This window comes from Callithrix jacchus, chromosome 4, assembly GCF_049354715.1.
Source record: "Callithrix jacchus isolate 240 chromosome 4, calJac240_pri, whole genome shotgun sequence".
NCBI classification, from domain to species: Eukaryota; Metazoa; Chordata; class Mammalia; order Primates; family Cebidae; genus Callithrix; species Callithrix jacchus.
Genome location: NC_133505.1, coordinates 50,168,287 through 50,196,139, shown reverse-complemented (window position 1 = coordinate 50,196,139; position 27,853 = coordinate 50,168,287). Strand labels below are relative to the sequence as shown.

At 51.6% G+C, this 27,853-nt stretch overlaps 1 protein-coding gene, 1 long non-coding RNA gene and 1 pseudogene across 8 annotated transcripts in view; 1 reads left to right on the top strand and 2 right to left on the bottom strand.

Annotated features, from left to right (window-relative positions):
• TFEB (transcription factor EB) overlaps nucleotides 1-7,681 on the top strand; it is a 52,198-nt gene extending 44,517 nt beyond the window's left edge. For 5 of the 7 annotated variants that reach the window (XM_078370686.1, XM_035295607.3, XM_078370685.1 and 2 more), the window contains 8 exons: nucleotides 83-308; nucleotides 391-645; nucleotides 1,479-1,559; nucleotides 3,568-3,688; nucleotides 3,787-3,843; nucleotides 4,430-4,505; nucleotides 5,437-5,584; nucleotides 6,590-7,681. In XM_078370686.1, coding sequence (XP_078226812.1) covers nucleotides 105-308; nucleotides 391-645; nucleotides 1,479-1,559; nucleotides 3,568-3,688; nucleotides 3,787-3,843; nucleotides 4,430-4,505; nucleotides 5,437-5,584; nucleotides 6,590-7,069 — 1,422 coding nt within the window. In that variant the 5' untranslated portion in view covers nucleotides 83-104 and the 3' untranslated portion in view covers nucleotides 7,070-7,681. The remainder of the gene's footprint in view (nucleotides 1-82; nucleotides 309-390; nucleotides 646-1,478; nucleotides 1,560-3,567; nucleotides 3,689-3,786; nucleotides 3,844-4,429; nucleotides 4,506-5,436; nucleotides 5,585-6,589) is intronic. The other 2 variants (XM_078370687.1, XM_078370684.1) reach the window with 1 other exon arrangement.
• Nucleotides 7,183-9,094, bottom strand: LOC144582334 (uncharacterized). The gene is made up of 2 exons (XR_013534811.1): nucleotides 9,034-9,094; nucleotides 7,183-8,547 (listed from the first exon to the last, which is right to left on the bottom strand). It is a non-coding gene; the product is annotated as an uncharacterized LOC144582334 (long non-coding RNA).
• A 17,113-nt stretch (nucleotides 9,095-26,207) lies between these two features.
• Nucleotides 26,208-27,276, bottom strand: LOC144582267 (nucleophosmin-like; annotated as a pseudogene).
• Between the last annotated feature and the right edge of the window lie 577 nt (nucleotides 27,277-27,853).

Below are 27,853 nucleotides of genomic sequence, written 5' to 3'. Positions count from 1 at the left end.
CATTCTGGCCTCCCCTGGGCCAGCCCACGTGCTTTGAGGAGGACAAGTGCCTCACATACTTGCCACCCCTTCTTGTCCACAGGGAGCCGGTGCCGGCAGCCACCATGGCGTCACGCATAGGGCTGCGCATGCAGCTCATGCGGGAGCAGGCGCAGCAGGAGGAGCAGCGGGAGCGCATGCAGCAGCAGGCTGTCATGCATTACATGCAGCAGCAGCAGCAACAGCAGCTCGGGGGGCCGCCCACCCCGGCCATCAACACCCCTGTCCACTTCCAGTCGCCGCCACCTGTGCCTGGGGAGGTGTTGAAGGTAGGGCATGTCTTGGCCTGCCCCCTATGTCGTCCCCACTGGTCCCAGCTTCCCCTAGAGCCCTTGCCTTTTCCCCTTCCAGGTGCAATCCTACCTGGAGAATCCCACATCCTACCATCTGCAGCAGTCGCAGCATCAGAAAGTGCGGGAGTACCTGTCTGAGACCTATGGGAACAAGTTTGCCGCTCACATCAGCCCGGCCCAGGGCTCTCCGAAGCCCCCACCAGCTGCTTCCCCAGGGGTGCGAGCTGGACACGTGCTGTCCTCCTCTGCTGGCAACAGTGCTCCCAACAGCCCCATGGCCATGCTGCACATCGGCTCCAACCCCGAAAGGGAGGTGAGTGATGAGCTGGTCAGTGGCCATGCTGCTTGCAGAGCTGGTCCCACTGCTGTGCTTCGGAGACTCCTAGTCTGATGGCAGAGGCAGCATCCCTACCTTCAGGGAGACTCAGTCTGAGGGGGAAACAGAGCCCTCATCAGGGAGCTCCAATCTCAGGGGGAAAGACACAGCCCTGCCCTCAGGGAGCCACCTCACAGGGGAAACACCATCCTTACTTTGGAAAGCTTTGCTAGGAGGCTGGGTGTGGTGGTCACGCCTGTAACCCCAGAACTTTGGGAGGTCAAGGTGGGCAGAGGTTAGGAGTTCGAGAACAGCCTGGCCAACACAGTGAAATGCTGTCTCTACGAAAAATACAAAAATTAGCTGGGCATGGTGGTGCGTGCTGTAATCCCAGCCACTCGGGAGGCTGAGGTGGGAGAATCGCTTGAATCAGGAGGGCGGAGGTTGCAGTGAGCCAAGATAGTGCCACTGCACTTCAGCCTGGGCGACAGACTGACTCCTCAAAAAAAAAAAAAAAAAAAAAAAGAAACTGCCGGGAGAAACAGAAGACTTATACGGGAAAGCCCAGCACACTCCCCAAGCAAGAGACAGAAGTGAGAGCAAGGAAGCTCCCTGGGCAGGTAGGCTCCTTGGCAAGAACCCCGGCTTGGCGTTGGGCCAGTGGGACCTGGACAGCTCATCTCTTCTCTGGCCTATTTCCTCTTTCCCCAGATAAGTAGGTTGGGTGAAGTGGGCTCCAAGGTCCCTCCAGGTCAGTGGGCATTCCAGTGCCTCTTTCCCCTGCCCACCTCTGGGTGGGCCCTCCGCAGATGTACTTTTCTCTTTTCCAGTTTGATGATGTCATTGACAACATTATGCGCTTGGATGATGTCCTGGGCTACATCAATCCTGAAATGCAGATGCCCAACACGGTACTCCTGGCTAGGGTGGGGTGGGTGTGCAAAGGTGTCAGGGAGGGGGGCACCTACGGTGGCTCTGAGCCTGGAGAGAACTGGAGACAGGGTTATCACTGGGCAGAGCTGGCATCTTTCTGTAGAGATAAGAGTCATTGGCCAGGCACAGTGGCTCATGCCTGTAATCCCAACACTTTGGGAGGCCAAGGCGGGTGCACCCCGAGGTCAGGAGTTCAAGACCAGCCTGACCAACATGGAGAAACCCTGTCTCTACCAAAAATACAAAAGTAGCTGGGCGCAGTGGCACATGCCTGTAATCCCAGCTACCTGGGAGGCTGAGGCAGGAGAATTGCTTGAACCTGGAAGGCAGAGGTTGCAGTCAGCTGAGATCATGCCATTGCACTCCAGCCTGGGCAACAAGAGCGAAACTCCGTCTCAAAAAAAAAAAAAAAGAGTCATTTTTACTAAATAATGTGACAAGGGCAGGGGCCAAGAGGAATTATGAAGCATAAAGGATGTGCCTCAGCCTGTGTGCACCACGGGGCTTCAGAGGGGAGAAGAGGCTGCGGACATGGAGTGGGCGGGGGAGGGGCTTTCCAGGTTGGGGAAGGGGTAGGGGGAGACAGGGAGAGGACTGCATGTGTGGAGGGGCAGTGCATCTGCAGGAAGGGGTGGAACTAATGAGCTCCTTTCAGGACCTGGGCCTCCCTTCCTTTACCAAGCCCAGGGCCCAACAGGCAAAAACCTGTGTCCCTCACTCCATGGAGCAAGTGATCTGGGGCTGGTCTTGTCCCCAACCACAGGAATCCTCCCTCTGGCAGGTTCCTGCATCTCCCGGCAGAGGTGGGGTGGCAGATGGGGAGGAGCTGGGCTTGGAGTCAAGAGACCTGGCTTCTGGCTTTTGGTGCGACCTTAGGAAATCGCTCAAGCATACTAAGCCCCAGTTTTCTCAGCTGCAAAATGGGTTGATGCTATCTACCCACAGGATTGTGGGAAGATTAGATGAGGCAAGAAACTGAGTGCAAGCTCTGTGCAAAGGTGACAGATGTGTGTGCTGGGCAGGTGGGATTGCCAATGCCCCTCCCACCCGCTTTTTTTTTGGAAGTCCTGAACCTCAGCTGCTCACTCCTGCCTTTGGGCATGAGCCTTTACCCTTTACCTTTACCATGGGTCCCGGCTCATGCTACCAAGGGAAAGTCCCAGTTCCTGTGGTGGGGAGTCAAGGAGTCCCTCCTTAGTCCCCACTGCCCTGGTGACATTGCTGAGTGGCTTAGCAGGAGCTGGCCAGGGCTGGTTGGGTCCAAACTTAGAGCTAGCAGGGGCAGCGTGGGCTGAGGAGGGAGGGAGGGTGGGTGCGAGTGATTGGTCCCTTTAGCAGTTCCTGTGTACACTGTGGGGCATCTGGCCTGTGATTTGTTCTGTATGTTTCTGTGACAGGAGATCTTTCCAGAGCTCAGATCTCTCCCTGTGAGACTCCTGCTTACACCTCCCCTGGCTGCCCATTCCCAAACTCCAGTATCTTTGCAAGTCGAACACTGTACTGGGGATCCAGATGCATCTGCCCTGCTTCCAGCACCCCCACCCCCACCACTTCTGCCCCTTGAGCTGCTGGAATTGTATTCTGCTCAGCAGCCCTGTCTGCTGGTGGCCAGCTGGCTGCCTGGAGTGCCTTTTCTCACATCCCTGCTCAAGACTGTGTTGCATTCCATGTCCTCCAGAAACTCTAGAATTGATTAATTACCTGCTCTAGGGCTTCCATAATGCCTGGGGCCTAATCCTATCACATATTATTGGTTGGATCACGCCTCTCAGCCACTCTAGGCCAGGGGCTCCTTCAGGGCAGGGACTGCATCTTATTCAGCTCTGGACTCTGCAGACCTTCAGGTTGAACTGCTGGGTAAAGAGGCCTGAGGTGAATTTTGACACTCCTGGTGTCCCTGGGAAGGACTGATCCTGGGATGATAGGCCCTGGAGGGGGCTCCCTATGGAAAGGGGTATGCTCATGGGTCTCCCTAACCCTCCACAGCTACCCCTGTCCAGCAGCCACCTGAATGTGTACAGCAGCGACCCCCAGGTCACAGCCTCCCTGGTGGGCGTCACCAGCAGCTCCTGCCCTGCAGACCTGACCCAGAAGCGGGAGCTCACAGGTACTGCCTCCTTCTATCCCTGTGCCCTTGAATACCCGAGTCCTCCCTCCTTTTCTCCCTCCCTCCCAGCTCCTCTTTCCTTCTCCTTTGGCCTCCAGATGCTGAGAGCAGGGCCCTGGCCAAGGAGCGGCAGAAGAAAGACAATCACAACTTAAGTGAGTCCTGCCCTGCCCCCTCTCCCTGCCTCCTTCTTCCTTGTTCTCACCTGGGCTGGCTAAACAGCCACTCCCTGACCTGCACAAGTGGAAGGCCTCCCTGCTCAAGGCCAATTCGCTTGCAGGTGGCTTAAGCCCTCCCATTGCTGTCACTCAGTGGTGGGTGGGTCTGTTAGTGCTGTCTTTCCACTAGACCTCTTTAGGACGGGGTGGGAAGGGTTCCTGGAGCGACATTCATGAAACCCCCAGTTTTTCAGGTTGTTTTCTGGGTTAAGGCATGGAACCTGGGGTGGCAGAGTTCTGTGTAGCAGGAAGAGTCCTACCCCAGGCAGCTCTGCTGTGCTGCCAGCATCACCAAGGCCGATTCTACCTTTTGGTAGAATCGTGTCTTAATTGTGTCTTGCCTTTGCCCTGGACCCCCCAATCCCTGTAGAAATCCCAGTCTATTTGTCACTTATTACTTCCTGGAAGGACTAAATCTAAGCTGGAGGGTGCCCTTGAAGCACCCCTCCCTGGGCTGGGTGCTTCTCCCTATGGCGGGGTCCCTAGCCCTCTAATTGCTCCTTCTGAAATCTGTTACCTTTAGTTGAAAGGAGACGAAGGTTCAACATCAACGACCGCATCAAGGAGTTGGGAATGCTGATCCCCAAGGCCAATGACCTGTGAGCAGGTTTCTGAGGGGGGAGGGTGATGGGTCTGCGATGGGCAGCAGTTGACAAGTATTATCTGTCCTCAGCCCCATGCTAGTTGCTAGGATGGGAGAATTCCTTCTAGAAGTTCATCTATTTGAGAAAGGATCTCTCCCTCTCCCAAATCAGAAAAGCTCAAGACAGATGAGTTTCTGTCCTGGAAGTGAGGCTGAAGTCAAGGGAGGCTCCCTGGAAGCGGAGCCATACTGAAAAAGTTTTCTTTTCTTTCTTTTTTTTTTTCTGAGTACCAAATTTCTTTATTTGAGAAAAAGTTTTCTTAAGGGCATTGGACTGGTAGAAAAGTGGCCAGGCATGGTGGCTCACGCCTGTAATCCCAGCACTTTGGGAGGCTGAGGCAGGCGGATTACTTGAGGTCAGGAGTTCAAGACCAGCCTGGCCAACATGGCAAAACCCCCTCTCTACTAAAAAAAACACAAATTTGCTGGACACAGTGTTGTGTGCTTGTAGTCCCAGCTACTCGGAAGGCCGAGACAAGAGAATTGCTTGAACCTGGGAGGTGGAGGTTGCAGTGAGCAGAGATTGTGCCACTGCACTCCAGCCTTGGCAACAGACTCCATCTCACTCCCCCCTCAAAAAAAAAAACAGTGTTTGAGGGGCAGGAGGATTGATAGTTCAGGGTAGGCTGGGTGGGGGTCTTGGTAGTCTTGGGAGGGAGGCTGCTCCGAATTGCCTGGTTTCATGAGATTAGTGACATGGGTAGTGGCAACAGAAGTCACCTGGGAGGGCCTAATCTCTGCAAACGGATCAGCTACCTCCACCTCCAGATCTGGGGTTGCTGGGTAAGACTGGGACAGGCCACATAAGCTCTGCAACCAGAGCAGTGGCAAGGATTTGGCCGCTCTTCTGAGCATGTTCCTCTGATTTGCTTGGTCTGCTGCTGCAGGGATGTGCGCTGGAACAAGGGCACCATCCTCAAGGCTTCTGTGGATTACATCCGGAGGATGCAGAAGGACCTGCAGAAGTCCAGGGAGCTGGAGAACCACTCTCGCCGCCTGGAGATGACCAACAAGCAGCTCTGGCTCCGTATCCAGGTCTGGTCCTGAATTTAGACTTCCTTGGTAACTCTGACCCTTAACTTGGCTCCTGGCCCCAGCAGGTAGTGCTTATACTTCTGAAGTAGGAGACACAGGAAGATGTCCATTAGGAAGGAGGATGTGTCAGTTAGGATGTTTTGCTTTGGTAACAAACAATCCTTAGCATCTTTAAGCAACAGATATCAGCTGGAGGTTCTGTTCAGTGAGGCCCTCATTTTGGGACCCAGGCTGCTGGGACCCAGCTCTCTGGTGGCACATCTAGAGCTGGCTCTTAAAGCCATTGTCACTCTTAAGGTGCCAAATGACACTTCTGTTCAATGGGCTTGGCCAGTGCAAGCAAACTCTACAAGCACTCTAACTGCAAGAGGCAGGAAAATGCAAACGTATCATGTGCCTGGGAGGTAGAGAGGTGGAATCATTTGGTGGGTGGCACTAGGAATCTCCACAGGGTCAACTTAAAGAACAAGGGCTTGGCAGAATCAGCCCTAGCAGCTGGAACTGAGACTTCTAATCCTGGTTCTGTGTTGAGGGCCTCTTGTCCTCTTTAGACCTGAGGCTGGCCTGTTACACAGAGGGCGACTGGACTGCACCTTGTTTCTCTTTCTTATGGTAGATGATACAATTTACATTAAAATCAAGCACACACAGGCACACTCGAAGTGGAAAATCAAGTGTCATGAAGGAATGCTCTGCTCATCCTTAATAGATGCAATGCATTCTAGTAATTTCTGGTCTAGTCTAGACAACGCAATTTCAATTAAAAAAATAGAGAGCTGGTCAAGACTCACTACAGTGGTTTCACAACCCACTATGAATTATGACCTGTAGTCTGAAGAAACACTGGTCTGGGCTCTGGAACTACCATATGCTTTCTTCTAAGGGAAACACCTTGCTCTGTGCCATTGGGCAGGGGCAAGTGCTATGATGGAGGCCCAGGGGAGGGGGGCCTGGTGGCTGGTGCCCGTGGGTGTGTTCCCCAGCCTTCTATCTCCAACCCTGCAGGAGCTGGAGATGCAGGCTCGAGTGCACGGCCTCCCTACCACTTCCCCATCTGGCATGAACATGGCAGAGCTGGCCCAGCAGGTGGTGAAGCAGGAGCTGCCTAGTGAAGAGGGCCCAGGGGAGGCCCTGATGCTGGGGGCTGAGGTCCCTGACCCTGAGCCACTGCCGGCTCTGCCCCCACAAGCCCCGCTGCCCCTGCCCACCCAGCCGCCGTCCCCATTCCATCACCTGGACTTCAGCCACAGCCTGAGCTTTGGGGGCAGGGAGGACGAGGGTCCCCCAGGATACCCTGAACCCCTGGCGCCGGAGCATGGCTCCCCATTCCCTGGCCTGTCCAAGAAGGATCTGGACCTCATGCTCCTGGACGACTCACTGCTACCGCTGGCCTCTGATCCACTCCTGTCCACCATGTCCCCTGAGGCCTCCAAGGCCAGCAGCCGCCGGAGCAGCTTCAGCATGGAGGAGGGCGATGTGCTGTGACCCTGGCTGCCCCTGTGCTAGGGAACAGGGGCTGGCCTGGGGGCTGGGAGGGCCCGGGGCACCTCCCTCCCACCCTTCAGGCTGCACTTGTGTGTGAAGTAGCCACCTGCCCTGCCTCCCTCCTCCCCGTTGGCCCCCGTTTGGACTTAGTGCCTGTGGGGCAGCCTGTGGGGTCAGGAGAAGCATCCCCGGGCAGTCCTCTTGACTGGCAGGGTGGGAAGAGGCCTTCAGCTCCTCTCCCAGAGATGGAATCGGGGGGCAGGGTGTTCTAGAGGTGAGAAGAGGGCCTGGTGGAGACGCCCTGTCTTCTGAGACTGACCCCCTCATTACCAGTGAAGGACATGCTGGGGGGCTTCGGGAATCTCCTCGTCTGAGGCGACTGCTCCTCGGGATGGCCAGGCCTGCCTTTCTGGGACTTAGATGGCAGCCAGCCCGCCCCGCAGCCTGGTCCTCAGGCCCTCCCACAGGTGGGCACCCCCCCTTTTGGTGCTAACAGCTCTCCACCAGGTGGTTCGAGCACGGGGGCTGCCGGAAGCGGGAGGGGTCACTGCCGGAAGAGCAGCTGCCTTCCGATCCCCCACTTTGTGCCTTTAGTAAACACTGTGCTTTGTACCCGGTGGTCCTGTCTCTGGAGTGGGTCTAGGGCTGACAGCGAACGGGAGGATATCAACCCAGTGGGCCCCTTCCAGAGTGCAGATGCTGCCTGAAGGGGGTCAGGGTGGGGGGTACAGGGAAGAGGCAACTCGCTTGTCGCCTGGTGTCCTCAAGCCTCAGCCCTGCTCGGGGAAGCCTAGGGGTTTGGGTGCTAATCGGGGCACGGTCCCTCCTCATGGCCACGAGGTGGCGCTGCGGCCACGCCGGTCCCACGACTCCAGCTGCGGCCGGAGCGAGACCAGGAGTTGCAGTAGGGGGCGGGTTGCTCACAAACCAAGTCCGCTGCCCTTAGCTGCTTATTTGGGGTACCCTGGGCCCGGAGTGGGGGGCATGCTTCTCCTGTCCCACTCCTGGGGGTGCCATCGTCAGGTGGGCGGCCACCCGGGTTGAGAAGCTGTAGCTGGGCGCTCGCCCTCTGTCTGGCCGGACGGGCTTCCTGGTAACTGAGGGGCTGCGTCCTACTAGGGATTTGGGGAAAGGGACTCCCCTGAGCTAGACAGGGAGGAGACGGGAGCCCAGGACTCTACGTGGGGGTCATGGGCCCGGGTTCCCCCGCGCCCGGCTCTGGCTCTGGCAGCGAGGCCTGGGCGAGGCCCTTCCTCCGTGCTGCAGCCCTGGGGCCTCTGCTCAAAGACGCGTGGAGTTTATGACCTCGCCCAGGAGGGGGACATGGCCTGGGTGGAGTGGCGGCTGCTAGAGCCCAGGTGCCCCGCGGGAATGGGGAGGGCTTCTCAGGCTTCTTCCAGCTCCCCTCCGCTCTCCACGGTCGCTTCAGGCGGAGATCAAAATGGCTCCCCGTCATCTCCCTGAGAGGCTGAAGGGGCCTAATTAAAAAAAAAAAAAAAATCCCAGGATGAAAATGGCTAAGAGGGCAATTTCCTCTGTGCAAAAGGAGCGATCAAATCAACGTTGAGCAATTAACGTGCGAGGGGAGAGAAGGAAAGGGGGCCGGGCTGCTGGGCGCTGATGGCGGTCGGGCTGCAGGATTAATCTCAAGGTCAGATGGAGCCGGGGATGACCTTGTGGAGCCTGAGCCAGTCGTGGCGCTGGCACCTCCTCCTAGTTCCAGGTTCCACCCCACCACCTGGGACTTACCCATGCCCTGGAAACCCCTCTGAGCCCCGTCTGGGGCAAGCCCTGTACTCTGGGAGACACCTGATGATCTAGGTTTGGGCTCCCTTGGCCGGTGGCGGTGGAGGCTCCGGGAAGTCCCGAGGCCGGTTCTTCAGGCCCCTGAAATGTCTCCGCGATCCCACTAGCTCTCCCACTTCCCCCTGGGGATTCACTCAGTGTAGTGGAGGGCTGCCCACCTGCTTCCTCGCACGGCCCTTCAAGATCACCGATAGCCCTTCCTGCCAGCAGAGGTCAGCTAAAAAGAAATAAAAATTTAAAACATTTTTTAAAAGAAAAAAAAAAAAAAGATCGCTGATGTCCCAAAGATCACTGATGTCCCCGCCCTCCACCTGCCTGCTGGTTTCCTGCCCCTGGGCTTCCTCAGGCTGGCCACCACCTCTGGGATTGGGATATGGATGGCACATTCGACAGGACAGAGGGTGTGAGTGGGGTTCTGTCCACAAGAGGGTGCCCTGGGCCAGGACTAGTCAGCTGCCTGCCCTGGCTGGTGGGCGTGGAGGAGTCTCAGCTTCGTTGTCCATTCCAAGCTGTCTGCCTGGGTGGCTTCCACCCTGTCTGGGAGTCCTGCGGTCCTACCGATTTGGCTGAGGCCGGCGGCCCAGGGACTACTTCCAGCATTTCAATGAACCACCAGAAAGTGTTCTTGTTTCTGAGACCAGCCTAAAGGACCCTCATCTTGTGGCTGGATTGGAGTCTGGCTGGTGATTATGAACGACCCTGATTTGAGAGCCACTCTGATTTGATGACAGGGGAATGCATCCTTTAGCAAGATTTATTTGGTGGGCAACATCTTTCCAGATGTCAGGTCTATGGGGGATTTTTTTTTTTGAGACGGAGTTTTGCTCTTGTTGCCCAGGCTGGAGTGCAATGGCACAATCTCTGTTCACTACAACCTCCGCCTCCCAGGTTCAAGTGATTCTCCTGCCTCAACCTCCCAAGTAGCTGGGGTTACAGGTGCCCACCACCATACCCAGCTAATTTTTTTGGGTATTTTTAGTAGAGATGGGGTTTCACCATGTTGGTCAGGCTGGTCTCGAATTTTTGACCTCAGGTGATCTACCCACTTCGGCCTCCCAAAATTCTGGGATTACAGGTGTAAGCCACTGTGACTGGCCTGGAAATTCTTTTTTAAAAGGCAGAGTAGGGACAGGTGTAGTAGCTTGCACTTGTAATGCCAGCTACTCAGGAGGCTGAGGCAGGAGGATTGCTTGAGGCCAGGAGTTCAAAACCAGCCCGGGCAACATAGCCAAACCCTTAACTCTAATTGTTTTTTTAATTAGCCAGGCATGGTGGTGCACACATATGGTCCTAGCTACTCAGGAGACTGAAATGGGAGGATTGCTTGAGCCCAGAAGTTTGAGGCTACAGTAAGCTATGATCATGCTATTGCACTCCAGCCTGGGCAATACAGCAAGACCCTGTTTCTAAAAATTAAAAAGGCAGAGTAAGGACTTTGGCTGGTGTGGACACAGGAGGGATGGGCCTGTCCAGCCCCTTCATTTCAGGGAGGCTTAGAGAACAAACAGACACGTACAGTGGGAGAGGACGCAGAGAAAGAGGTCAAAGCTAGGCAGGGGAGGACGAGCAGCTGTAGCTCCCTTGGATTCCTTGTGGGGCCCTCAGCAGGAGCCAGGGTGCTGGGGGAGCAGAGGTGGTGAGGGTGGAGGATGCAGACAGCACCCCAGCCCCTGACCCTGCTGCCCTCAGCTCCGGTTCCTGTATCTGTCTGTCTGTCCCCACCAGCTGCTCACTCTGCCTTAGTACCTACCCCCTCAGCCTTAGGAAGTTCTGCATGTCCAGCTGCATCTGCTGGGCGGCCAGCTCCACCATCCGTAGAACAGGGCTTGGGAGGCTGGGGTTGGAATGGCAGCCCGGGAGGGGGGTCACAGGGCCTTGGAAATGTGCTGCTTGGGATTCCACATTTCCATCAGCCATGGTTCCTCTAAAGCAAAGATTCTTTCTTTACTATTTGACGCCATTAACTTAGATGAGAGTCTGATACACACTACGCACCTTCTCCCCAGACGCAGACACATAGCCTTCTAAAACTAACCTCAGGTTCAACACTCTTGCCCAACCCATGCCCAGTGCTCTATCTCAAAACCGATGCCCCTCCCCTGTCCTCCAAGCTTACTGGCTCAGCTGGAGCCTCTAGAGAGCCCCTTCCCAGGCACCTGGGTGCACCTCCCACTCCTCAACTCTTACCCCTCACCTCCTGGGACTCCCACCTCTCAGGGTCCAGACCCCATCCCCCTCTCAGACTCCTCCAGCCTCATCTTTTTTCTTTGCTCTCTTCTTTCCAAGGGGGGCAGTGGAATTTATACAATATTTAAGCAGCCAGAGCTGAGTCCGGGAAGATATTATTAATGTAAAAGGGACGGGCTGCAAATGCTTTTGGACCTGGTTACAATTAGAGGGTGATTTTTCTAAAGGTCAATGAATTCAGATAATATCCACAGGGGGGAGAGAAATTTAATACCTTTTTAGTGAATTAATTAATTATAATATTATATCGGCTTGGGGTTCTTTTCCAGAGTGATTAAGGGAGTGATCTGTCTTCTGTGAGGCCGGGGAGCGACGCCTGCCGCCAGCAAGGACCCTGGTGCAGGGCTCAGGATGGGGGCCCTTCCCTCTCCTCTCACCCCTGCAGTGGCCAAGGAGCTAGGGGCTTGTTAGGCATGAAAGAGGACAGTCTTCAGTCCTGGTCAGGGCTGAGGGTGGTGTGGGTATTGGCCTTTCCCCTCAGCCTGTCTCCCCAACCCCCACCCCCGAGCCAGCCCTCCTGCTGCCATGTCACCAAGCATTATCCCATGATGGCCTGAAGAGCTGAGATGTGGGGTATGGCCTCCTTCTTTACACTTGAAGAAACTGAGGCCTGTGGGCTTTAGGGACATGCCCTAGCCCCACTGTGGATTAGGACAAGCTAAAGAGGCAGAGCTGGCTGGAAATATGAAGACGAGAAGGGCCTCCCTAATACCTCCCAAACCAGGCCTTCTGGAAAACCTCCACCAGCCAGAGGTCTGTGCAGCTGCCTGGGAAGCTTCCCCACCTCTAAAAGAGGCTCTTCCAGGATGTGGAGTGTGCCCAGCCTCTGCTTATAAAATGAAAATGCTACAGGAGTATTGATACCTCCAGTTGCTGTGAGACCTAAGATTTCTGTCCCTGGCAGGATCCGAAAGTGACCAGGGAGTGGTGCTTTTCACCCATTTATTCATTTATTCAAACAGTCAGTCGAATGAATGTTCATTCGTGGCTCACCTGCTCTTGTGCCATCAGAGAGACTTAAGTATCCCCTCTTGAGCCCCTGCCCACTTCATCTTCAGCCCTAGCTGCTCATCTGAGCAATGGAGGGTGGGGCAGGGAGACCTCCATGGCCCCTCTCATCCAGACAACCGTCCTAACTCAACCCGAGGGCAAGAAGACTGGGTGGGATGCAGTGGGTTTGTGGAGCAAAGTGGGTGCTCATTCACTCAGTAAACCCTGAGCACCCACTTTGAGCTGGCCCTGTGCTGGGTGCTGGGGATAGGTAGGTGGATATGGGCCAGCTGATCCTGGTAATGGTGTGGACACAGGGAGGCAGCCATGTGAGCCTGCAGTCATGATTCTGTGTGGGGTCAGAAAAAGGAGCAGAGGGGACATTAAGCTGGGTCATGAGGGACCAGATTGACAAGGGGAGAAGGGAGGCACATGGAAGGAGAGGGAGGGGCATTCTAGGCGTTGGACACAGTGTGCAAAGGCCTCACAGATGGGGTACCTGCAGATGAGAGGGCATGGTGAGACAGTAGATGAGCCAGTGGGCGGCCACCTTTGTTCCCCCGATGGGCCCAGGCATGCTGACAGGAGTACAAGGCCACACGTTGGGTCCAGGAAGGCAGGGAACAGCAAAGCCAAACAGACTTGCTTTTTTTCCCTTGTTTTTGAGACAGGCTCTTGCCCTGTTACCCGGCTGGAGAGCAGCAGAGTGTTCATACTCACTGCAACCTCAAATTCCTGGGCTCAAGGGATCCTCCTGCCATGGCCTCCTGAGTAGTTGGAACTACAGACACACACCACCACACTTGGCTAATTTTTGTATTTGTTGTAGACACTAGGTTTTACTATGTTTCCCAGGCTGCTCTTTTACTCCTGGCTCAAGCCATCCTCCTGCCTCAACTTCCCAAAATGCTGGGATTACAGGTGTGAGACACCATGCTGGGCCCAGATTGCATTTAAACGTTGGCTCTGCCATGACTTGCTGTGTGATGGAACCTCTCTGTGCCTCAATTTCCCTATTTGTAATGGGAGATGGCAATGTCTACCTCCTAAGGATGTGGTAGGAATTAAAGGAATGACGGACGGGAAGAGGTTGGCCCTGCATTTAGCTCATGATGTGGCTCCAGATATCTTAGCCTGCACATGGCCCTCGAGAGGGTGGGTGGGTCAGGGCCATGCCCTCTGTTGTGCCCAAAATCCCTTTTTCCTCTCAAGGGGGTGTCAGCAAAGGCCCTACCCTGGGGACATTTCTTGGTGGGAAAAATCAACATTTTCCTCCCCTCATCACTCAGCCCCATCTTTCTCCCCTCCCTGCCTCTGTCCCTCTTCTGCCTTCATGCAACCCCCCTCGGCCCTGACTCCCCCGCAACAGCCTCCTCTCCCACCCTCTCCTCTCTCTCCATGTGCGGCGGGCTGGGGAGGGCCTTCCCATTGTACTATCTTTGGGCCCTAAATTAAAATTGATGACATCTTGAAATGAGCAGTGAGGGTAATTTTGCTTCTGAGCCGGGATGCTAATGAGGCCCCTTAATGGTGCAAATGCAGAGCTGACGGGTCGTGTGTCACGCGCCGCGGCAAGGGGGGTAATGGCCGTGGTAAGTGCCGGTAATTACACCCTGTCTTGCTGTATTTTGGCAGCCCTGGTGGGAGAGCGGGGGCTCAATCACCGCTGGCAGGGGCACTCCCCACCCAGCACGGGACTGACAGCCAGAGATACCCCCCTTCCACCCAGCCAGGTCTCTCAACTCATCTCACCTAGACTGAGGGGCCTGGGCACAGCCGCCTTGCCCCGTGCACACATGGCATGCAAAACACACAGTCACACATGCCACAGTCACACCTTTGTGCACCCCCACCCCAGTCCACACATACCTCTACAGCCTGGGCACTCCCCAGTGTGCACATAGCACATGCAAAGACACACGCATGCACATGCACACTCTCCTATTATGCTCCCCCATACACTTCTACACTCTGCAGATACAAACGGCTACACTTACACAGCCTGCATGGCACACACACATGCATGTGCACACAAATACATTCTCAGAGAGCACACATGCATGGAGCACCTACTGTGCTCTATGCACTGTATGTCTGTGAACTCTGCTCCTCCTGACTCTTCTGAGATAGATATTATTCTCATTTTATGACACAGAAACTGAGCCTTGGGAGATTCAGCAACTTGTCCAAGATCACACAGTTAGGCAGTGACAGAGACAGCTGCACGAAGGCCATGTGCAGGCTAAGATATCTGGAAGCTTGCTGTTTTCACTTTGCAGCCTTTCCAATGCCCTATGTATGCATGTATATACACCTCTCACTACAAACGCACACAGGTATGCACATGTGCACACAGTCATCACCCGCAGATCACGTAGATCCTCTGTGCACCCAAAGATGCATACAAAGGCATTATGCAAATACCTACACATTGCTGACACACTTATGCAAGGCGTGCTTGGTGTGTACACACAGATGTGCATGTGTGTCCCATGGTGTTTGCATCCCTCACATGTGGTACTCAGGATGTAATGGAGAAGAAAGCCTTGGGCAGCTCGGGGAACTAGGCACGTAGCCTCTCCAGTCTTGGGCATCTCAATCTGTGAAGAAGGAAATAACTCCTACTCCACTTCCCTCCGCAGCATTTAACTGTTGTTAAGGCAGAATGACAGCCACACAAAGGACTGCGATGTGCCCTCCTACAAACCCCCTGAAGAGTCACACACTGGGTACACGTACTTGCATCGTACGCGTGTGCACACACTATCCAAATGGTATCTAAGCTGTCCGTACATACAACATGCAGTCTTTAGACACATCTCTGCACATACACGGTACAGATGGTGTGAACACACCCCACAGCACCTGTGCAGTACCCTAAGTGTACCTGCCAGTGAAACCGGAAACCCTACACAACCCTGGGTACTTGTGATGTGTATACACTACATCCTACATCCCCCACTCCCCCCAAAAAAATATGTGTATCAATCCCATGATTACAGTAAGGTTAAAGGTCTAGGCTTTGGAGTTTGACTGCCTGGGTTCTCAGCCTGGGTTTATCACTTTCTTTGCTGTATGACCTCAGGCAAGTTACTCAACCTCTCTGTGCCTCATTGTCGTCCTCTGTCAAAAGGGGATAGTAATAGTGTACCTGGCCTGGCTCGGTAGCACACCTGTAATCCCAGCACTTTGGGAGGCCAAGGTGAGCAGATCACCTGAGGTTGGGGGTTCGAGACCAGCCTGACCAATATGGAGAAACCTGGTCTCTGCTAAAAATACAAAATTAGCTGGGCATGGTGGCACATGCCTGTAATCCCAGCTGTTTGGGGGGCTGAGGCAGGAGAATCCCTTGAACTCAGGAGGCGGAGGTTGCGGTAAGCCGAGATCGTGCTACTGAACTCCAGCCTGAGCAACAAGAGCAAAACTCCATCTCAAAAATAAATAAGCAAATGAAACAATAGTGTGTCTACCTCAAAGGGATGCAGTCAGGTTAAACAGTGGATAGATGTAAAGCACCTAGTGCCCGGCTCACAGAAAGCCCCAGTGAGTGCTAGGACAAGGTGTACCTCTACAACAAAGGAACACACCTCAGGGCATGACAAGCACCCAGGAGCAGGCAGTGGAAGGCCGAGGTGGAAATGCTCACATACAGCTGAGGCAGTCAAGGAGGGCCTCCTGTAGGAAGAGACATTAGGGCTGAGCCTTGAAAAACTGTGGTTTCGTTTACTGAGTACCTGCGCTGTGCCAGGCCCTGTGCTACGAGCTTCATATGAATTATCTCAGCGAGTCTTCTGTGAACCCTGGGAGGTGAGCACAGTTATGTCCATGTTAGTGATGAGGAGGAAAAAGTGCAGAGAGACTCGGTAACTTGTCCAAGGACAAGGTCATAGATAAGAAAAGCAGAGGAGGCACCGGAATTCCAGGCGGGATGAGCAGCTGTGTCAGAAATAGAGCAACAGCTGGGAAACACACCCAGAGGGCTTTCCTTGCTGCACCGTCAGTTTCCAGTTAATGAGAAGGGGGTGAGCATCTGGAGGGGGCGCTGACCTAATTGCTGTGTCTCTTGCAGTGACAACAGGGACCTGTGGGGGGTGGGAGTGGCTGGCACTGCCCACAGCATGCTGGCACTGCCCACAGCAGGGGCTGGAGCTGGGCATCTGATTCAGCTCCCTTGCCCCCTCCCCCACCAAGAGGCAGGGCCTGACCCAGTTCAGGAGGTGGAACTTCCTGCTCAGGCCCTGGAGACCAGGCCTGGATCCCTGGAAAGGGACCCGGACAGGTGAGAGCCATGGAGTTGGTGAGGGGGCAGTGAGCAAATCTCTGCCCACCCCACCCTGAAGCCAGCACTGCTGCACCCCAGGGCTGGTTCCAGAGATGCCTGCAATGAGGAATGAGCTGTGGACTGGGACACTGGGGCTCCCGTCAAACTGGCCTTAATATCCCTGTTGCCTCATGTCCATTAAACTCTGCAGGGCCTGACAAGCTCATCCATTCACCACTCCTTGAAGACATCACAGATGTTTTTCCCCTCAGTGTTTTTTCACGGGCTATTCCTATTTGCAGCCCAGTTTTTGACATTCAGCAAACAAATGCTCACCACAAATAACCTCCTGTCCCGCCACCCCACAAATAACCTCTAGCCCTCCTCACCCACAAAGCTCTTCTTTCTTGCTAGCATAGAGGAGGGGAGGCGGGGCAGGAGGGTAAGGGGCATGGGCTCCAGGCGGAGGCTGGCATCCCACCTCCTCCCCTTCCTGGTGTTGGGGCTTGGGGAAGTCCTCCGCCCTCATTTCTGAGCCTTTGTTTTCTCCTCTTTGATCAGGTGGGCACAAGAACACAACCTCCCAGGCTGCGGTGCCCCCGGGGTTAGTGTGACTCGTACCCAGCACAGCACTTGGCCCATGCTGGGGCAGGGGTGGTACCCAACGAGGGATCACAGCACTTATTGTCCAGATCACGAGACTCTGAAAGTGGAAGGAAAAATGTACTATTTTCTTTTTTTCTTGAGAAGGAGTCGCCCAGGCTGCAGTGCAGTGGTGCGATCTCAGCTCACCGCAATCTCCACCTCTTGGGTTCAAGCTATTATCTTGCCTCAGTCTCCCGAGTAGCTGAGATTACAGGCACGTGCCACCACATCCAGCTAATTTTTTAATTTTTAATAGAGACGGGGTTTTACCATCTTGGCCCGGCTCATCTTGAACTCCTGACCTTATGATCCATTCCCCTGCGCCTCCCAAAGTGCTGGGATTACAGGCATAAGGCACCGCGCCCGGCTGAAGGGGACACTATTAATGATCACACCAGGGCAACACGTGACAACTGGGACTGTCTTGGGAGCAGCAAGATGCGTGGTCACTGGTCTACAGAGAGTCGGTACCCTTTCTGCCCACCCTCCTGGTGGGATGGGCTGGGGCATCTGTGTGTACACATGGGACAGTGGGGGCTGGGCCACCTCGGAAAAGCTGAACAGGCTGCGTGGAGAGGTGGATAGAGAGGTGGGGCAGAGTCTCAGGAGCAGGTGACATCCTAGACACAAGGAAGGCAGAGCTGTTGGGAGTGGCCCCTGAGGCTAGACAGAGAGGAAATATGAGGGTGGGAGAGAGGGGTGGGGGGACTCAAATCTGCAGACAGACTCGGAGGTATGAACAACCTCCATTCCAGATCACATTGACAGCCGCCCTCGTGGAGCACCTGCTTGGCAAAGAAGGCACTGCTCTGAGCACTTTTCATACATTCGCTCAACCGATCCCTACAACAAGCCTATGGAGAGGGTACTCTCCTTGTCTCCATTGTACAGAGGAGGAAACTGAGGCACAGAGAGGTTTAGTAACTCACCCAATGTCACACTGCTAGGACACAGCTGAGATTTGAGCCCAGGCTGCCTGCTCCTGTTCCCTGGGGGCCCTCCCTGCTCCTGGCTGTGCAGAGTTTAACTGTGTTGCTGGGGGCAGATGGCTCCATGGAAGAAGTGAGTCCCCTTCCCAGGTCCCAGTTTCCAACACTGCGGGACCCAGGAAATTCTGCAGGAGGCTGCTGGGCCAGGAGAGAGCGGCTTGGCTTTGGAGATGGCCTGTTTGGACCTGGCCCCACCCCTCACTCCACGTGTGAACCTCCCGGTGTATTTCTCAATTTCCTGGAGCAGGTCTCCTCAGTGTGGAAGAAGCCTGTTCCAGTGGGCACCAGGAGGTTCGACATTCTCACTGTGGGAGGTGACTGGGGTGAGATGGGCCTTTTGAGAAGGCTGGTTCCCTCTCACTGTCTGAGCTGGGCCTGTCCTGGGCTCCCCTCACCCCAGGGAGGGTGCTCCAGAGCGCATGCTTTAGTCCTGATCTGGGCGAGGGGTTTTGAAGGAGGGCTGCAGAGGCTGGGATCCAAGGTGCTCAGTAATCCTTTGTGTTGTGACTATGGAAGGGCAGCTAGATTCAGGCCTGGTAGTGAGCTCAGCTATTCCAGCTGAGGCTCTGGAGCAGGCTGGGCTCAGGCGATGGGCTGGGGGGCGGGACTGCCACCAACTCTGCGCCCCTCAGGTACCTTAGCTGGTAGGTCCTAGGAAACGGGGGGACGGAGGGGACTGCCTCCTAATGAACAATTAGTGTCTGCTGTGTGGCTAATCATGTGGTTCTGTGTAGTTAAGAAGTTAATTAGTGCTGTGTCAATTAAGGTTTAATTAGTCCCCTCTTCAGAGAAGCCTGAAAGACCCTCCTGCTGGAAGCTTCTGGAATGAAAGGTGGGCGAGTGGGAGGGAGATGCAAGAGGGGATAGTGGGTGTGGTGGGGGCCCCACTTCCTCTTGCACCCCTCCTAGTTCTGGTATTAGTGACTTGCTGCCCCAGCCCCACCCAACTGGCCCTGGTCATGAGGACTTTGGGGCCCTGCAAAGCTCTCTTCTACCTCTTGTGGACAAGCCCTCTTAAGCCACTGCACCCTGTTCTCTGCACCTGCTTGTGGGTAACTTTCAGTTGCTCCCCTTGTGGAAGGAGTGTATGGAAACTGGAACCCAGAGAGATTAAGTAATTCCCTTGAGGACACCCAACCAGTTAAATGGCAGATCTGAGCCAGGTTTGACCCCAGGACCGTCAGACCCCAAGACCCGCCATGAAAATATAAGCCGAGAAAACAATGTGCATCCTGCAAAGGGCCAAGCATGATCCTTGGGGTCCTTGCCCTTGCTGTTCCCAATGTTTGGAAGGCACCCCCTGCCCCCAGTAGCTGAGGCTCCTTCTCTCGTTCATTCAGGTCTCTGCCCAAGTGTCGCCTCACATCAGAGAGACCTTCTGTGGTCACCCTGTGTAGAATAGCGCCCCCCACACTTCCTGTCGCGTGTTCCCCGGTAGCACTGGTCACAACCTTACATACTGTTTTTATCTACTTACTGGCTTGTAGTCTTTCTACCACCTTGAGAATGAAATTTCCATGTGGGTAGGTAGGGACTTTGCTATGCTATCCCCAGTGCCCGGCACTTAGTAGGTTCTCAATAAGTAACTGCTGTCTTACTGTAATGAGGCTTAAACAAGACGAGGAACTTAGAGTCCTGGGCACAGAGAAGGTGATGGATAAGTGTTTCTTTTTTTCTCCTTCCCTCCTCTGCTCTCCACCAAACAAGGCTTCCCTTGGGAGTTGTTGGCTCCCAGCCCTGGAAATGAAAGAACCTAAGGCTGGAGGGGGCAAAGCAGAGCTTGGTGTTTCGGGTTGAACTTCCAGACCCAGCCTGCCATGGGCCTCTGTTTCTCCTCCTCCTCCTCCTCCCCGACCCTTCTCCTCCTCCCCCACTTCTCCTCCCCCTCCTCCCCCTCCTCCTCCTCCTTCTTTGAGATGGAATCTCCCCCTGTAGCTAGGCTGAAGTGCAATTGCACCATCTTGGCTTACTGGAATCTCTGCCTCCTGGGTTCAAGCAATTCTGCCTCAGTCTCCTGAGTAGCTGGAATTACAGGCACAAGCCACTATGCCCAGCTAATTTTTTGTATCTTTAGTAGAGATGAGTTTTCACCATGTTGGTCAGGCTAATCTTGAACTCCTGTGATCTGCCTGCCTCAGCCTCCCAAAGTGCTGGGGTTACAGGCATGAGCCACTGCACCGGGGCTGCTCCATTCTTCTTGTTTCTCCTCTGCCTGGATCTGCGCACCGGCCCCTTCCTTGATTACTCAGCCATGACCGGGTCAGGTGACTGGGTGCAGAGCACGCTGGTCATCCTCCTGCAGTCTGAGATTGTGTTGGAGGGTGGGGCCCCACCTGCTGGGGTGTCACCGAAGCAGGCATTTGAGACAACATTGTCTCGGTGGCTTTTTCTCTCACCTTTTGGCTCCCAGCCTTTGTCTCCGTAAAGCCCTCCTGCTCAGGAGCCTTGTTTTGCTCTCCTCCCACGGGAGACTCCTCCTCTCACAGGGCAGCGTCATTTACTGTTGGGGTCCAGGGCTCTCCTGGGGTCTGGCAGAAACCACTTTCTTCATAGGGCACAGAATTCTCCTGCCCCATTTTGTAATTTTCAACAGCTCTCAGATATAATTTGCTGGGCATAGTGGCTTATGCCTGCAATCCTAGCACTTTGAGAGTCCAAGGCGGGTGGATTGCCTGAGATCAAGGGTTCGAGACCAGCCTGACCAACATGATAGAACCCCATCTCTACTAAAAATACAAAAATTAGCTGGGCGCGGTAGTGAGTGCCCGTAATCCCAGCTACTCAGGAAGCTGAGGCAGGAGAATTGCTTGAACCCAGGAGGTGGAGGTTTCAGTGAGCTCAGATTGCAGCATTGCACTCCAACCTGGGCAACAAGAGCAAAACTCCATATCAAAAAAAAAAAGATATAATTACCACCTTATAAAGTTCGCCCATTTCAGGTATGTATGCTGCAATGGTTTTTAGTATATTTACAGAGTTTTAGAATATTTGCATCATGCCCAAATGGAAGCCTGAGCCCATTCGCAATCACTCCCTATTCCACCCCACCCTTACCCCGCCCTAGGCAACCATGAATCTGCTTTCTGTCTCTGAAGAGTTGCCTATAATCAGTATAACTCATATAAATGGAATCATACAATATGTGATCTTTTATGACTGGCTTCCTTTATTTAGCATAATGTTTTCTATATTCTTCTTTTTTTTTTTTAGACAGAGTTTCCCTCTTGTTGCCTAGACTGGAGTGCAATGATGTGATCTTGGCTCGCCACAACCTCTACCTCCCGGGTTCAAGTGATTCTCCTGCTTCAGCCTCCCCAGTAGCTGGGATTATAGGCAACTGCCACCACGCCCAGCTAATTTTGTATTTTTAGTAGAGACAGCGTTTCTCCATGTTGGTCAGTTTGGTTTCGAACTCCCAACTTCAGGTGATTCACCTGCCTCGGCCTCCCAAAGTGCTGGGATAATAGGCATGAGCCACTGTGCCGGGCCTTTTTTTTTTTCTTTTTGAGAAGGAGTCTTGCTCTGTTGCTTGGGCTGGAGTGCAATGGCTCAGTCTAGGCTCACTGCAACCTCTGCCTCCCAGGTTCAAACAATTCTCCTGTCTCAGCCTCCCGAGTAGCTGGGACTACTGGCGCATGCCACCACACTTGGCTAATTTTTGTATTTTTAGTAGAGATGGGGTTTCACCATGTTGGCCAGGCTGGTCTCCAACCCCTGACCACAACCTCTGCCTCCCGGGTTCAAGTGATCCACCCACCTCAGCCTCCCAAATTGCTGGAATTACAGGCATGAGCCACCTCACCCAGCCTTCCCTACTCTTTTTACCACTCCCTTCCTCCATGATGGACATCATTGAAGGAAAGACTTTCAAGCACATCTTGGATAATTTCTTTAGGACATGACTAGGAGAAAGACGAGGCGTTCGGTTTGATCTTCTGTGAACCCTCCTCTGCCCTTTCGGTCCGACCAGAGTTGCCTGAGGTCATCGCTGTCCTGATAGCCTCTTTTCTCTAGTGTCTGTTCCAACCTGATGCAGCCACCACATGCCTCCTTTTTCTGCTTTTTATATTTTTGCTCTTGATGCTATTATGAGCACCAATTGGTTCACCTTCCAGGAAGTTCTGACCTGGACAGTTCCCTGGTGCTTCTGGCGCTGAAGCCCACAATCCTTGGTGGTCCCTCTGGGTGTGTCACATCCCCAGCCTGGCCATTGGCTGCTTCTCTGAGTTCCCCCAATCATTCATCTGGACAAGGCATCTCTCCCGTCCAGGGTTGCCCATCTGTGACCTTCTGTGATTGCTTCTGTTGGATTTTCCTCTGAACTCCAGATTTCCCCAACCAAACACCAGCTGCTCCATGAAACTTTTCTTGATTCCCTCCACTCAGAGGTGTGTTTCCAACTTCAGAGCAACAAAGGAAGAAGGAGGCTGGTAGAGATTATGTCTCCTTCCTGGCCTCCTGCCAGGTGTGGGCAGGATGGCATTGCTGGGCCATGGCAGCATGTGGTCAGCGAGGGTGGTGCAGCGAGCCCCATACGCTCTGAATGGAAGGAGGCACTCAGCACTGTCACTCTGGCCCAGAGCCATCCTTGCACTTCAACAATCATTTCTAAGCATTTTCTGAATGCCAGGCCCTGACCTAGGTCAGGAGACAGAGAGATGAATAAGACTAACCCTTGCTATAGTTTAGCAAACAGTCTCTTAGGAAACCCTGGGGCTCCTGGGAATGCAAAGGAGAGGCCCCCAGCACCACCTCCAAGGTGGGCACTACTGGTGGTGACTGGCACGAGCCTTCATCTCCCTCTTCCTATCCCCCCAACCCCAAAGGGGTAGCAGGAAGATCCACTGGGGAGGGGAAGCAGAAAGATTTAGCTTGAGGAGGGAGGAAATGAAATGGAGAACAGAGATAATTGTTCCCATTTGGCAACTTTTTCTAATTAGCGACCAGTTATGTCCTTGGGTACCTAATTGGGGACCTAGTAGATTCTCTAATTTGCTAGGTAATTACTGGCCAGTAACTCTACCAGCATGAAATTTGGGGAAGAAATATGTATCACAACATTTGGATTTTCTCTGTTTCAGACACTTTGCCCAGAAAACAAGCTGGGTGCTCTGAGCTCTTTTGCCTCTGTCAACACTGCTTCCCCCGCCTCCTGCCGCCTGTCCCTCCTCGGGCTTCCAATGAGCTGTGTGCCCTTCCTGGTCGCTGGGCTCCAGGAGCTGGCAATCTAGATAGAAACCATCAGCCAACACCACAAGAATATGGTGACATCTGTGTTTTTGCCTCCCTTGAATTCATCCAGTTTTCGGTAACAAGGAATTACTAGGTATGGGCAACTCTTCTAGGTAACACACACACGGGCACAGGCACAGGCAGCTTTCTTAAATTCCACCACACACTGATATGGACATCATTATTAATCCCATTTCAGAGGTGAGAGAACTGAGGTACGAAGAAGTCAAGTTAAATATAGGAATTTACCCTAAAGAAATGATCCAAGATGTGCTTGAAGGCTTTATGTTCAAGGATGTCCATCATAGTGTCATTTATAATGTCCAACACAGTTGGAGCTGGGGCAGACGGTCCGACCTTGAGTGCTCACCTGCTATTCCATATTGTACTTTACCATTAAATTGATCTGCCTCAGTTTTCCTCTGTGAAATCCTCCCTAACAACAATGTAATGCCACCTTACTCCTGCAAGAATGGCCATTATCGAAAAATAAATAAACAATGTTGGCATAGATGTGGTGAAAATGGGGGGAATGTAAACTAGTACAGCCACTATAGAGATTCCTTCAAGAACTAAAAGTAGATCTACCATTTGATCCAGCAATCCCACTGCTGGGTATCTACCCAGAGGAAAAGAAGTCACTATACAAAGAAGGTACTTGCACACACATGTTTACCAGCAGCACAACTCCCAATCGCAAAAATGTGGAACCAACCCAAATGCCCATCAATCAATGAGTGGATAAAGAAACTGTGGCATGTGTGCTAATGTTATGGAATGTCAACAAAAAAGAAACTGTGGCGTATGTGTGTGTGTGTGTGTGTGTATAAATACACACACACATATACACATACATACACATATACACAAACACACACATATACACAAACACATGCACACACAAGTACACACACATGTACACACACATAAACACGTACACACATATATACACACACATATACACACACATATATGATGGAATACTGCTCAGCCATAAAAAGGAATGAATGAATGGCATTTGCAGCAACCTGGATGGGATTAGAGGCTATTCTAAGTGAAGTAACTTAGGAATGGAAAACCGAACACTGTATGTTCTCACTCATATGTGTGAACTAAGCTATGAGGACGTAAAAGCATATGAATGATACAATGGACTTTGGGGACTCCAGAGAAAGGGTAGGAAGGGGATGAGGGATAAAAGACTACAAATTGGTTTAGTGTATACTGCTCGGGTGTTGGGTGCACCAAAATCTCACAAATCACCGCTAAAGAATTTACTCACGTAACCAAATACCACTTGTTCTCCAAAAACCTATTGTAATAAAAATTTTTTAAAAAAGAACTAAAAACAAGCTATGCAAAAAGAAAGAAAAAAGTCCACTTCATAAAAAATAAACTAAGATGTCTTTATTGAGCTATGAAGTAATTTATTACACATATTTAAGTGTACAATTTGATAAGATTTGTATCCACCCATGAAGCTATCACCACAGTCAAGATAGTGAATGCATCCATCACCTTCAAAAGATTCACTGTGATTCTTTGTGATCCCTCCCTTATGTTTATCCCCACCCTACCTCCAACCTCAGGCAACCACTGATGTGCTTCCTGTACAATAGATTAGTTTGTGCTGTTTAGAATCTCACAAAACTGGAATCATCAAGATGCACCTATTTTTTCTATGGCTCCCTTCAGTAGGAATAATTAGTTTCATCTGAGACACACTGATGCTGTTGCGTGTATCAGTATTTCTTTCCCTTTTAATGGCTGCGTAGTATTCCATTGTATGGATATACCACCATTGGTTTATTCATTCAAATTTTATGGACATTGGGTTGTTTAGAAGTTTGACTATTGTGAATAACACTGCTATGAAAATTGGTCTACAAATATTTGCAGGGACAAATGCTTTCATTTCTCTTTAGTAAATACCTAAGAGTAGGATAGCTGGGTCATGAGGTAGGTGTAATTTCAATTTTTTAAGAAGTTGCCAAAATGTTTTCAGAGTGATGGTATCATTTTACATTCCCACTAGCAATATATGAGAATTCTAATTCTTCACAGCCTCAGTAATATTCGGTGTGGTCAGTTTTTAATTTTGGCCATTCTAATAGGTATACAGTGATATCTCATGGTGGGTTTAATTTTAATTTCCCTAATAACTAATGGTGTCGAATATCTTTTCATATGTTTATTTGTCATCTGTATTTTTTCTTTGGTGAAGTGTTTAAATCTTTTGCCAGTGTTTGTTGGGTTGCTTGTTTTCTTTATTGAGTTTTGAGAGTTCCTAATGCATTCTTGATACAAATCTTTTATCAGATAGCAAATCCTTTACCACTTTCCTGGTACAGAGTTCAGGGAGCTCCTCCATTCACCTCCCAGAGAAACTAATGCCAAGAGAAGGGAGCACATCGGTCAGTAGGTTTCTAGCTACACATAGTAGAAAACCCAACTAAAGTGGCTTACGAATGATTCTATAACAGGACATTCAGAGATAGTGTGGTTCCAGAGTTGGTTAATTCAGGGGTGAAGGTGTCATAAGGAGTAGATAGTTTTCTTATTTCCAGACTGGCTCCCTTCAATAGGCCGAAGGTAGCACTTTTTTTTTTTTTTAATTATTCATTCACACTTTGGCCGGGCACAGTGGCTCATACCTGGAATCCCAGCACTTTGGGAGGTCAAGGTGGGCGGATCAGGAGGTCAAGAGTTCGAGACCAGCCTGACCAACATGGTAAAACCCCGTTTCTACTAAAAATACAAAAAATTAGCCAGGCATGGTGGTGCACACCTGTAATCCCAGCTACTCAGGAGGCTGAAGCAGGTGAATCACTTGAATCTGGGAGGCAGAGGTTGTGGTGAGCCAAGATTGCACCGTTGCACTGGGCCACAGAGCAAGACTGCATCTCAAAAAAAAAAAAAATTATTGAGCAGCAAAGGAGATACAAAGGTGATTTAAAACATGGTCGGGGTGAGGCAAATACACAAGTAATAGAAAGCAAAGGGCAAGGTTCACTGAACCACTGCAGTCAGAAGAAAGTGCTTCAGGGAACCAAGAGTGAGATTGTTAGATTGTTTCCAGTCTGAAGAGGCGTGGATGGCAAATCAAAAAAGGGGATTGAGATTAAAATAGAAGACTTCAGTCTGGATTGTTGATGACACTCAGTATGGACTATATTTATCTCTCCTTTTCCTTTCTCCACATCTTTGGGCTTAATTTACCAGTAGTGCCCAGGACTGTTCAATGCGCTTTTTCTATACTTGCTTGCATTTTTTCTTTAATGTCTTCTACAGAACTAGGTCGGTTCTTTTGGTGTTTTAGGAGTTTTTCCCTTTTTTTTTTTTGGATTCCTGTCCTTTTGATCTTGGTTGATAATGGTTTTTAGTCTTTTCCATTCTGGTTTGACTTTTGTGCATTTTTGGCTGGATTATCTCATATACATTTCTTCACTGGTGATTTTTCTTCAGTTTCCTCCTCATCAAAATCATCATCATCATTATCATCTTCATCTTCATCAGCAGCAAGTTTTACTTTTTCTGAGGAACGCTGCTACCACTGTATATCTAGAAAACAGTCTAGATATACTTAAGAGTTTTCTAGATATACTTAAGTGTTTTCTAGATATACTTAAGAGTTTCCCATCTTCCTCCTCTTCATCTTCTGATTCTACATCTTCCTCCACAGCTACTAACTGCTGTCCACTAATATGTGCTGGCCCTGAACCACACTTCAACCTAAGACCACTGGTGGTGTTATGTCAAAGCCCCCAAGGGAAACCGTTGACTCTACAGACATTTTCAAAGGTACCAGTGTTACTTTAATTGGAATGCCTTCGTAATTCCTTGCCTCTGCTTCAACAATGTGCAATTCATCCTTTGCACCAGCCCCTAAACTGACCGTTCTTAAAGATAACTGGTGCTCATTTTCATCATTACCTACCTTAAAGTGATTATCTTTGTCGGCCTTTAGTTTACAACCAAAAAGATAGTTCTGGGGCCTCAGGGGGGGGACGCATGTCCACATCCATCGAATGTTCCATCGGGTGGCGGCACGCACTTAGGTGGGAGAGAAGGTGGACAGAGATAAATGACCACTGCTCAAGAGAACAGCGGCGCTGGTCGGAATCACACCAGGCCAGCTCTTTTTTTTATAATTAGAAAATTATAAAATAATTTTCAGATATTTTATACCAGCCTGTGATGTGTTTTTCATTCTCATAACAGTGTCTTTTGGAGAACAGTAGTTCTTAATGCTGATAAAATTGAATCCATCAGTTCTTAAAAACAATCTGTGCTTTTGTTGTTCCATCTAAGAAATATGCAGCAAACCCAAAGTCATAAATATTTTTCTCCTTTGTTTCTTCTGGAAGTTTTATTGTTTTAGGTTTTACACTTAGGCCTATGGTCCATTTTAAGTTATTTTTGCATATGTTGCAAAGTATTGTTCTCTCTCTCTTTTTTTTTTTGCAGATGGATAGCCAATTGTTCTAGCACCATTTGTTGAAAAGATGATCTTGCTCTGTTAAATCATATTGTCATCTTTGTTGAAAATAAATTGATCAAGGCCAGGTGTGGAGGCTCATGCCTGTAATCCCAGTACTTTGGGAGGCTGAGGTG